Source organism: Aulonocara stuartgranti (genome assembly GCF_965226115.1).
Source record: "Aulonocara stuartgranti genome assembly, chromosome: 2".
NCBI classification, from domain to species: Eukaryota; Metazoa; Chordata; class Actinopteri; order Cichliformes; family Cichlidae; genus Aulonocara; species Aulonocara stuartgranti.
This window is the reverse complement of record NC_138940.1, coordinates 2747302-2759114: the sequence shown is the minus strand read 5'-3', so window position 1 is coordinate 2759114 and position 11813 is coordinate 2747302. Positions and strand designations below refer to the sequence as shown.

At 45.4% G+C, this 11813-nt stretch overlaps 2 protein-coding genes across 2 annotated transcripts; both read left to right on the top strand.

The window, feature by feature from the left end:
- The first annotated feature begins 600 nt into the window (after positions 1-600).
- LOC309718081 (uncharacterized protein) lies at positions 601-4752 on the top strand. The gene is made up of 6 exons (XM_082553057.1): positions 601-636; positions 918-986; positions 1090-1167; positions 1362-1430; positions 1531-3639; positions 3763-4752. Exon 5 carries the CDS (start codon positions 1623-1625, stop codon positions 2481-2483), a length of 861 nt encoding a protein of 286 aa, XP_082409183.1. The 5' UTR covers positions 601-636; positions 918-986; positions 1090-1167; positions 1362-1430; positions 1531-1622; the 3' UTR covers positions 2484-3639; positions 3763-4752.
- Positions 4753-7256: 2504 nt separating this feature from the next.
- Positions 7257-9459, top strand: LOC309718498 (piggyBac transposable element-derived protein 4-like). Its single transcript, XM_082553811.1, has 2 exons — positions 7257-8827; positions 8926-9459. Exons 1-2 carry the CDS (start codon positions 7574-7576, stop codon positions 9340-9342), a joined length of 1671 nt encoding a protein of 556 aa, XP_082409937.1. The 5' UTR covers positions 7257-7573; the 3' UTR covers positions 9343-9459.
- The last annotated feature ends 2354 nt before the right edge of the window (positions 9460-11813 follow it).

Below are 11813 nucleotides of genomic sequence, written 5' to 3'. Positions count from 1 at the left end.
GTTCTTGTTTTGTGTGTTCTGGCCACGTTCTGGCGATGTTCCGCTAATAGTATAGTTGTATGCTGGTGTTAATAGGAAAATTGTACTTAGTAGTCAGTATAATCTTTTAATGATATAAGTTTGCATATGGTAGAATGCTGCATGTAATTATTTGTGTGTAGAAGTATATAGTTGGTGGCATATTGAAAGAATGTCTCATCCTAGGAGGTCTGTAACATTCTAGGGTGTTCACCCCCACATCCTAGGAGCATGGGAGAGGTCGTACCTTGTCTTATTGTTTTACGGTAGGATTAACGTAGCTATGTCAGTTTTAGTCTAAGTGCTTTTTGGTTTGATGAACTGCTGGACTTCGAGACCAGCAGGTTTAGGGAAGTTGTTTATGGGGCCACACTCTGACCACACACACACACACACACACACACCTCCACATTCCAATGTAAGGAACAAACGCTCACTGAAGTATAAATAAAGACCGGGGCAGTTTCTCAGCGCGAGTCTCTCAGTCTGGAGGCTGCCCTTGCTAGCAAGAAGTTCTGTGTGTTTCTCTTCTCTGAGTCTTTACTGAAGAAGTGTTTTAGAATATATTTCTTAACAGCTGGCATTATGCTAACTGTCCTGAGGACTCAACCACAAAGGGTGAGTATGTGTTCTTGTTCTCTATGAATGTGTTAAAAACAAGTAGCAGTAGTTACTAACACCTGAATGCATGTTGTTCACTGACTTATACCGCTCCTCCTGCTTCGATGAGAAGAGGTTAAAATGATTTGGTTTGGCATCTCGGTTGCATATAAATAAATTACATTTGTTCTGCAATGAGAAACAGGAGAAGTAAGAGTATGGATGTGTGAGTTCCTACTAACAGCAACACTCACATACAGTGTAAATTATGAAGCTGCTGACACGTTTTCTTGTTGTAGTTCCATCTGCTGCACTGTCCATACCACCGTCCAGTACAACTGCAGAACCTCAGGCATCATCAGCCGATGGTACAAAACAACTATAATGTTTTTCATATAATTAAATGTTCTGTTTATTGTGTCTAGAGTAAAAAAATGTTTCCATTACTCTTTTCGATTACTATACCTGTAGGTGCAGCCTCAAGTGTGAAGAGGAAGTCACCTGCGCCCCTCCCACAGGAGCTGGCATTTCTACTTAAGGAGACCACAGGTCAGTGAAACAGAAAGGTCTGAGTCAAATCCTGGTCCCTCTCTATTTTCATTTACAGTTGATGTTCAGTTAAACGTCTGCTTAAAGCATAGATCATTAATGATAGCATATTATTCACGCTCAGGTTACATTTTGTCATCTTGCTCATAATTTGCACAAATGAATTACAGAATGACTGCATTCATTTGTTTCAGGACCGAGTACAGATGCTGCTTCCACATCTGTGTGCAAAGTGCTGACTTTTGAAGACAGCAGTGAAGATGGTGAGCGTATACTGCATGTCTTTTATTTTTTTCTGTGTATTCCAACAGTAACAATATAAGAGTAGCACTGTTTTGTCAAATATTTACGTTTCAATCCCAGATCCTTCAGCTCAGCCAGCTGTTCCAGTTCCAGTGGCTGGTTATGAGTATGACCTCAGCAGCTGGAATTGTTCTACTCACCAGCAGCTGTGGATGAAGACTGAGCTTCAGGACCTTGGACTGTGGCCTGGGTCTCGACCAGTGCGTCACACAGGGAACGCGACTTCACTCTGGCGTCTCCCTCCACAGCCTGAGCTCATAGATACAGTGGCTGACCTACCATCGCCAAATTTCTTCCAGCTCCACCCCTTCTTCAGCCTTCTTCTCCAACCTGAGAGTGTTAGTGCTATCATGGTCAGGTTAAGAAACAATTATATCTTGCCATGTCTCCATGATTGCTTTGGTTCACAAGTGGTCTCTGCTGGTGTGGGCAGGCCACGAGTAATTGTTGGCACCAGTGGTCAGTATTACATCCTGTCCTCACGACTCTGCTGCAGGGCTTGTCGCAGGAACTGGTTTGCTGACAATCCACGATGGCTGGAGAAACTGCCCAAAAGGTTTACCAACCTTCTCCCTGCTTTTCTTACATATAAAAAGGCCATCTGCAAGTCTGTTATGGATAAGCTCAGGAGGACTGGGAAATCTCCAGCAGATATTGCAAAACAATTAAATGAACTCATGCACCTCAAGTACGAGCGAGCTCACCTGGCGTACCTCCATGCCACAGAATCGGTCTGGGATTCTGAGGCAGGAGCCCATGGACAGAGGACCATTGGGAAGTTCCTGAGGAAGGAAAATAAGCCACAGGAGTTCAGGTCTTATGAAGACCCACATGCCTGGTGTGGTGTTTCTGTGTCCAGCCATTACCTGACTGACTGCCTGCTCGACGAATTCCGACGTCAACATCCAGTCATATCCAAACTCATCCAGGCCACATCTTCAGGTCTGACCACACCAGGAAGGTGGCACGAAAAGTCACGCTGGCATCTGGGGTCATGTCCAGTTATTACATAATGAATGAAAACTGGCTGAGTGTTTCGTGGGTCATGGTTCAGTCTGAGACAGAAAGGTCTCAGACTGAACCATGTACCAGGGAATGGCCAAAAGGTACAGTGATGCAGGAGTGGAAAAGGCCGGCTACCACTGGTACCAGTGGACCCGTTCCACTGCCTGAGGCGAGTGGAGTGTACCTCTGAGCATCATCCTCTGTTCAGCACTTTCTGCCAGCTTCTCTCTGCTGCATTCTCAGTGGTTGATCAGGCGGACCTGAAGAGGCTCCAGGATGCTTATAAGTTTTGTGGCATCCATCCTGCTAATCCCACAAAGCAACACATATGGGAGCACTGCAGGATCCAAATACCACAACCCACTGAGCTGCTGAACAGAGCGGAAAAGATCCTGAATCATTTTCACCTGGCCACAGACCCCAACAATGTCCCACTCTTCAAGCCATCCATGCTGAAGACGTGGTGCATTCAGAGAGTCCACATTCTGCGTGGCTGCCTCAGTGACCCTGAACTCTCAGAGGGTGTAATGTTTAGGTATGGTGGGACTCTTCAGCTTAACCATGTCCCTGGTGAAGGTGCCAAGGTCCCCATCTGGATTCCTGTCCGAGGCACTTCACAGCAGGAGGGTTATCATTTCCACCAGGCCCAGTGGATTACCGGGACTCATGTATCCAATGAACTATTCCAAGTCCAGGGCATGACAGGGGTGGCACGATGGAACTACCAAAGACTGGTGGACCTTAAGCATCCAGGTGTCATTCTCCCTTCTGTTTTTGATCCAGCTCTAGTGGTGGAGATGAATGCAGCCTCCAGAAGAGTGACTGATCAGGAGAAGTACCCTGCACTTCACCTCTCTGACAGAGACACTGGAGAGCGATTTGGGCTTGAACACAGAGAGCCAGGCTGCCGTCCAGTCCCTCTGAACTGGGACAAACACAAAACCCTGAGAAAAGATGAACCGGCTGCCCTTCAGCCCCCATCCTCTGTTCCAAAACCTGTGGCTGCCCAACTTCAGGTTCCAGCAGCAGGACCCTCCTCCAGCCTGGCACCGCTAGGTGTGGCATCCCCCACACCAGCACCACCTGTCACCCACCCTTTCTCTGGTGCACTTTTAAAGCAGGAGTTAGCATCAGAAGACACCCAGCAACCTACAACAGTCATGGGTAAGTTAACATAGTGGTATTGTCAAACAATTCCGTGTACTTACTATTATTATTATTAATGTATACGTTATTATTATTAGTTCATTACATGATATATGAGTAACTATTATTAATGTTTCCCAGAAATCTCTGAAGCTCTACCTCTGCCGATGCGGGCCTCACCAAGGAGTGCTCGCACTGGACCTATAAAGACAGGTGGACGGGTTTTTGTGCTGGACCACACATGCTGGACACGACCCATGAAAGAGGCAATAGATGATCTGTTGCAAAAGTACCATGGGAAGAAGGACATCCTGAAGCTTGTGGATCAAGATTATGCAGACATGGTCCATCACTCGGCTACAGATCCCAACAGCCTGCTGCGTCCCACATCCAAGGTGCACATATCCTGGTAGTTGAAGCACTTGGCTAAGCTTCTCAACACCAGTTCATCTTTGAACATAAGCCCAGAAAAACTACTGGAGACTCAGCAGCTGTGGCACTCTTTAACTGAAGGCAGTGAAACAACTAGTGTCCCTGTAATCACCATAGAGCCTGCCGCGTTTAACCCACCTCCTCCTGCCCCGTCTACACCACTGACACAAGTCTCAACAGAGAAGATTGTGGACGGCATCTTAGAAAGGCAACAGCAGCAGCAGCCACAGCAGCAGCCTGAGGGGAAAAAGGGCAGACAAAGACTTGTCTTGCCTGTGGACAGCCCAAGTCTCAATGTGAGACAGATGGATCCACCGTCGATTATTTTTACCAGAGAGGGCCTGTGCGCTATTTCTACAGTTCCCACAAGGTGCATCAAACTTATGCTGCTGAGGGAATCACTAACCCTAAAATGACCTTTGAGGAATTTGCCCAGACAGACTTTTTCCAAAGGGAACTGGATGCTACCAGGAAGAGGTCAGAGGAAAGGATGGAGAAAAAGAGGAAAAGGCCAGAAACCCAACAAACAGGCCGCCTCTGCAGGTTCTGCCACATGGACCTGAAACAGGGCCCAAATAGCTCACATGTTCACACAGGCTTCCCTGGAGTGGCAGGGAAATATATCTACTGCCCTTCAAAAGTGCACTCTCTGCCCGGGCACAAGGGCTTGGCCAAGGGGATGACCTGGAAGGAGTTTCAGGAGTCTCCTTTCTATGAGGCAGAGAGACAAAGATGGGTGGAAGAAAAGAGGAAATAGGGGAGAAACTGTTGATATTGTACATAATATAGTTTTGTTCTAGTTTTGTAATGTTTATTTTGTTTATATAAATAAAAACTGATTGTAAATATAAAAATGTGAATAAATTGTGTTCTTTAAAAATAGCAGCACAGCTCTCTTCTTTATAACCTCTTAGAGTTCACCTGTATGTTTATATACCTGTGTGTGCTCACCATCAGGTAATCAGTTTTAAAAAGCTGTGAGTGCTGCCCTGAAAGCTTACATATTATTTCTAAATCACTTCATGTAATGATAACAAGTGGGGTCTCACAGCTTTTATCTTTATAATCTTTCTGGTTGATTTATATCATTAGAAACATGACTGCTGTCTTGTATCTGTGTGACTGTACAGCCTATTTCAGACATGACAACCAGACAGTGTCTGAAGTTATCTTTAATGCATGAAACACAGCTGGAGATAGTCCACACACTTTCTCACTGATATTTTTGGTTTAGGTATTGTTGCTTTCTGGCTTGAAGCTTATCTACAAAAGCAGTTCAATAAGGAGAGATCATGTGGAAAAACCGAACATGATTTATTGAGATACAGAAATCAATGTAACTGTTAGGAAGTTAGACTCCAATGACCCATCATAGCAGAAGAAATCTCAGCAGTGACAGGATTTTACACAAGCCACACCCCAGTCAAAATGCTGGTAGTGATGAAGATGGAGGCTGGGACAGGGTTCTGAGTGACCACGGTGAGGAGGAGAAAGGAGAGAGGGCGGGCTGCATGGCTGTGGATCTGAAACGCAGAATGGTAGAAGCAGAAGAGCAACAGATTTAAAGCATGCAGAGTGGAGGCTGAGTTGCTCGGAGAAGATCTCTGTCTAAATAAATAAATCTGGGTAAATTCCCAGATGATTAAACATGCAACTATTTTGTTGGTAATAACTGAAATGAGTAAAGAAAATCAACAGCCTATTTATGTAAGATAAGATAATTTTATTGAAGGGGTTATATTGGTTGGGTCTGATTATTTGGAGGGGGGGGGGGGGGGGGGGGCTGTAAATTACAAGGAAGACCTCTTACACTTAAGTCAAAGTCAAAGTGCTGTTTTGAACAAAGGATTTGAGCTGCATAATAGCTAATAGAAAACATTTAACATGCCAACAGTTGAGCATACAGATGCAGCCCCAAAAGTTCCCAACATAAGTTATTAATTTCCCAGCATAGGTAACGATGCAGATTATTTCAAATATCATCCTCCAAAAGTGCTTGTGTGAAGAAAAATTGCCCTGCTCCCTGCAAAGGTAGGGGTGGGTAGGGTGTGCTGCTTGGCAGCTCAGTTATGGTACTGTTGGGTGGAAATGAGCCAGGTACAGCGTGTGGTGGTGGTGCACATGCATAGATGTGCCCACCATGGTGTGGTGGCAGGTTGAAAGGTTGTGGTGGTGGATGCATGACTTGTCTTAGCAGTAAAAATCCATCTGCAACTGAACTTGTCTCTCAAGAGTGACTTATAATTTACTGTGATGTTCAGAAGCTCGCCTCTCAGATGTCTCCATCATATCCAGAATTCTTTTCTTCATCTGTATGTCCACCTCTGCAACATTACGCAAATGTGTTTCAGTTGAAAGTCTTCTTTCAAGTCTGTCCTGTCTGTGGCCCTTGAGTTTTGCCTTGACAAAAGGTAGAATAAAACAATGAAAAACTAATTAACCACAATAAATGTTAAAAATAAATCAGTGGTGGAATACCAAGATTAATATTTACTTAAGTGCTACACTTAAATATTTTAGGTTAAGTGTTCTCTTTTCCTATACTTTTAACTCTACAACATTCTTGAGGTAGGGATTCAACACCAACACAGTTACACTGCAGATTCAGATGAATATAAATCTGTCATTATGATGACTTCGTGTAGGTTAAGCTACACAGTAGTTAAAGAAATGAAGCCGAGCTGTATCATTACTAGGTCAAACCTAAAGGCTACTGAAATACAGTAGGGCATTCGTTTATACATGTATGGTAGGCTAACCTTATTTCCCCTGACAAGTCTCCCAGTCCACGTTTTCTTGTTTTGTTTTTTTTGCTGTTTCATATTCCAGTGTGATATTGAGGAATAATTCCACCTCACTGTCTGTCACATGTACGACTCAGTTCTGCTTCTATGTGATGTCTTATCGGATTTTGTGCTTTTTTACCAAAATGTGCTATTTGGCTATACTGACTCTAGTAGGAAAGACTCGAATGCTTTTAAGTTCTCAAGTAAGAAGCCAAACTTTTTATATTTGTTGTTATTGTTCTTAAGAAATAAAGTTGGAAGTAAAAAAAAGTTCCACCGTCTTTGTTTATGCTTTCCCGCCCTGGCTTCAAGACTTCCGATTGGCCAACATTTCTGCAAGGTTAGGATTATATCGCCACCTGTTGCTTTGGCGTGCTCATTACAGCGTTTGCCTTTGTTTTTGTTTTGTTGGAGGGGGGGGGGGGTTACGCGTGGACTGAGATATTTTTCTCAAAACTTCACGTGTGGACGGGATTTTTTTTTTTAAAAAACGAATACGGAAAATCTCTGTTTTCAAAAATACCCGTGTACGTGTGGACGTAGCCTAAACAGTAGAGATGTTTGTAGCTTTACGTTAGCTGGACTGACCGGAAGCAGGGTCCATGCGTCACGACTAACCGGATAGAGTTTTGAATCGGTTTAGTCCTGCACGTGCTGGCAAAAGGGAAGGCAAGAGAAACGATCTCCTGGCCGCATAAGGAAATCTATTTAAATATCCGTGATATCCAGTCATCATGAACTCTGAGTACGAGGATAGCTCCGCGTTATCCCCCGTGGAATCTGGGGACGAGGAGGAAGAGGTATCGGAGGCAGAAACAGAGCAGCTGGGGTCCAGTTCCGACTCGGATGAAGATGAAAGCGAAGAGAAAATTGATGAAGCAGCAGCGGCCGGAGATGAAAACGGAGAGAAAATTGATGAAGCAGCATGGACGTCAAAAAATGGAAAAATATCTTGGTCTCCCACAAACGCTGAGACGTTCCGCTACATCCCAGCAGCCACTGGTCTGACCCCGGGACCTACACGCTATGCCACTCTCCGAATCGTTGACCCCATATCCAGCTTCGCGCTGTTTCTAACGGATGAGATCGTGAAGCATATTGTGTCCATGACAAACCTGCATGGGAATCGCAAAATTCCCGGCTGGCGAGATATAGACGCAGAGGAGTTTCGGGCTTATGTGGGGCTGCTCGTTTTGTCCGGTGTTTACAGGTCAAAACACGAATCCACGTTGAGCCTCTGGAGTGAAAAATGGGGACGGAGCATTTTCCGGGCTACGATGTCACAGAAAAGGTTTAAGAACATCAGCAGAGCACTGCGGTTCGATGATAAGCTATCCCGCCCCCAACGCCATGTTGACAAGATGGCTCCCTTCCGCAAAGTCTGGAATATGTGGACGCACCGCCTGGAGATGCTGTTCAGCCCAGACAGAGATCTCTGTGTGGATGAACAACTCGTCGCGTTCAAAGGCAGGTGTAGCTTCAGGCAGTACATGCCAAAGAAGCCGGCCAAATATGGTATCAAGATTTGGGCAGCCTGTGATGTCAAAACATCCTACGCATGGAGACTGCAGGTGTACACGGGCAAAGCAGCTCCAGATCGTGTTGAAGTCAACCAGGGGATGAGGGTGGTCCTGGACATGACAGAGGGGCTCCAGGGACACGTCGTCACCTGTGATAATTTTTTCACTTCCTGTGCACTGGCAGATGAGCTACTCAAGAGGAAAATGGCCCTGGTTGGCACAATTCGCCAAAACAAGCCTGAGCTTCCACCTCATTTGCTCCAGGCAAAAAAGAGAGAGATCTTCTCCTCCATCTTCGCTTTTACAAACACCCACACACTTGTGTCTTACATCCCCCGACGGGGCAAGAATGTGCTGCTACTAAGCACAAAACACCGCTGCCCAGACGTGAGCAAAGAAGGGAAGAGAAAGCCTGTAATAATCGAAGATTACAACAAATGCAAAGGAGGTGTCGACAACCTTGATATGGTAGGTGTCATTATGAACCAGTTATGCATATATTTATTCATTCTTGCTCATATTCATGTCTAATATATATGTATGTTTTATGCTTCTTTTTTTGTTAGGTTGTTGGCACCTACTCCTGCAGGAGGAAAACAAATTACTGGCCACTGGCCCTCTTCCACAACGTCCTTGATGTTTCACTTTACAATGCCTACGTCCTGTGGACATCAATCGAGTCATCCTGGCCGAAGCAGAAAGGACACAGACGGAGGGTCTTCATTGAAGAAGTGGGAGAAATGCTGGTGAACCCACACATAGCAAAGAGAGAGCGCCTTCCTCGCTCATCAGCCGCTGCAGCAGTAGTCACAAATCTGACTGCAGCGGCTTCATGGACCGCTCCCATCATTCAATTTAAGGGCAGGAGGCAGTGCGAACTTTGCAAAGAAAAAAGGAGAAGAGTTGTCAACACCTGCTGCAAATGTGAGAAGCATACATGCAAGGACCACAGTGTGTCCATTTGTAACGACTGTGCCGTCTGAGCAGGACTCTCACACCCAGACACATACTACCTCTCTCCCTGTCTGTCTCTCTCCCCATCCCCAACAACATAAATGTTCATGTTTATCTTTCTAAAATAAATGTTTTTCTAGTTCAAACTGAGCTTGTAATTTTATTTACGTTAGCAAGGTAATAAACATTTAGTGTGGAAAAAGTGAAAAACATCATATACCATTATAGGTTATGATTATTACATTTACTGTGCCCCTGCAAAAAAATAATGATGAATCAAAATCAACCTTGGTGCCAATCTAAAGGCCTAATTATAATAGCAATGAAATCTTTCTTGAAATGTATTTTATGGAAAATATTTTATTTTTTAAAAATAAAGGTTAAAAAATGCCAAACACGCTACGGAGAAGCAAGACAGTCATAAGAGTTAGTTGTCAATACCGGCCACCAGAAGCTGTTTTTGATACGGGCAGTTGCCCGGGGCGGCATCGTGGTGAGGGGCGGCATCACCGGCACCGGCAAAAAAAAATGCTCGCACTCATGCTGCCCCGACGTCATGCCAGCGCATAGCGGGGATGTCACAGGCACCGATCGGTTTTCTATCGCCCATTTGCTGGGAGTAAGGGCGCCCTCCGTTTGCGAGGTGCGCCTGCTGCTTGCGGCTCAGGGAGGAGAGGGCGGGGCGGCGGGGGAGTCTCTGACCGGCTGGGGCAGCGTCTAATAACCAACTCGCAAAATAAAAGAAAATAAATACAAACACGAAAACACCAGACATTATAATACAGACTTATAATTTGCACCGATGTCTTTTTCGAAATTCTATACCCGAAAAGTGAGCGCGAGAGCCCTCGGTGCGCATGCTCGCTGCTGAAGTCAAAGTAAACTTTATTGTCATCTCCGCTACATGCAGTCCAGGATATAGAGAGACGAGACGACGAGGCTCCAGTTACAGCAGTGCAAGTAAACCAACAGTATATATAAGAAGAGTAAGAAAATAAATATACACTTTAGGACTCGGGGTAAAGGATCAATAACAATTTAAAATTTATATTTATTTGATGATTTAAAGTCTCACACACAACCCGTCGAAAGGGGAGGAAGACCTGCTGCTTCCAAGTAGAGCACATTTCATTCATAATGTTGTAAATCCAAGCCCATTATGTATTCATGATTTGAATCCTGGGTTGTGTGAAATCCCAGGAATAAACAAAGTGAATCTGTGAACTAAGGTGTAGGTCTGTTAGATCATGTTGTGGTGATCCTCGAGTTGGGGGATGATTGTTCATACTGGAGTGCAAAATTAAAACCAAGATGGACAAGAAAAGTTCAAAGCCATCAGGTGCTCAGTTTAGAAAAAAGAGAAAAGAAGACGAGGAGAAACGAGCAACAGATGGAGGTAAGCAGATGTGTGATTGGATGATGGCAGGTCATCCTGAAACAATCAGAATCAGAATACTTTATTAATCCCTAAGGAAATAATGTGGGTCACAGTTGCTCCAAGAAGAAATGGTAAAAATAGCAACAGTAACAGACTAAACTCCAAACATTATGTTACAGATTTTAATATTAATTAGTCATTGTCAGTTGTTGATTTGTCCTGTTCTCATTGTATGACAAATTATGATGGCTGTTTGGTATTCGTTTGAATACCATGCATACTCTCTCTCTCTTCATATGTGTGTGTCTGTTTCTCTGGTGAAATGGTATGGTTCTGACAACAGTTTTGTGTTAATGTACAATCCTTAATATGTTTTGTGTGTGTGTGTGTCTGTGTGTGTGGTGGTGGTGGGGGTTCTGGGAGGAGGAGTTGGCCGTTCAATTGGGGTCTGTAGCGTGGGGCCTCCCTGCTGCTGCCGAGTCGGGGCGGTCTGCTTCTCTCCACCCCAGGGAAAAGGGTAACACTACCTCGGTCTGGGTGCAGTTTCCCCTCCAGGGGCAAAGGTACCTAGACCTGGGGTATAGAGTATGCTTGGGGAGTGTGATTGTGTGTACAGTGTCTATTTTTGTCTGTCTCCACATGTTGAGTAAGTGCATATGAGAGCATGAGGGTGGGAGTGGATGTTTGTGTCTGTGTGTGCCTGTTTGTCTATGTCAATATGTCAGGTTGGGTATCAGACGCCACCTCTCTGGGGACATCTCAGGCCCTCCAAGGTATGGAGGCCTATCTCCCCCCACCACTCCCCCTGCCAGTGGCAGATGCCCTCAGACATCGGTGCATTGGTGGTTCTTAGTGTCCAGGGATGGGCGTTCAGGTATGCACCGGCTCAGTCCTAATGGCTGCTTGCCGGGGCGTGGAGCCTGGGGCTCCCTTTGGGGCCCGGTCCACTCTGGCACAGCTGGCTGCCGGCAGAGCTCACGGGCGCGTCACTGCAACTCCCTCTGGCTTCTGCTCCGCGGCTGCTGAGTGACCCCTCATCTGGGGCTCTCCTCAGCTCTTTCTGAGAGAGTGGCACGGTTGCCCCTCTGTTGGTCTTCCTTGGTCTCTTGTGCTCCGAGGGAC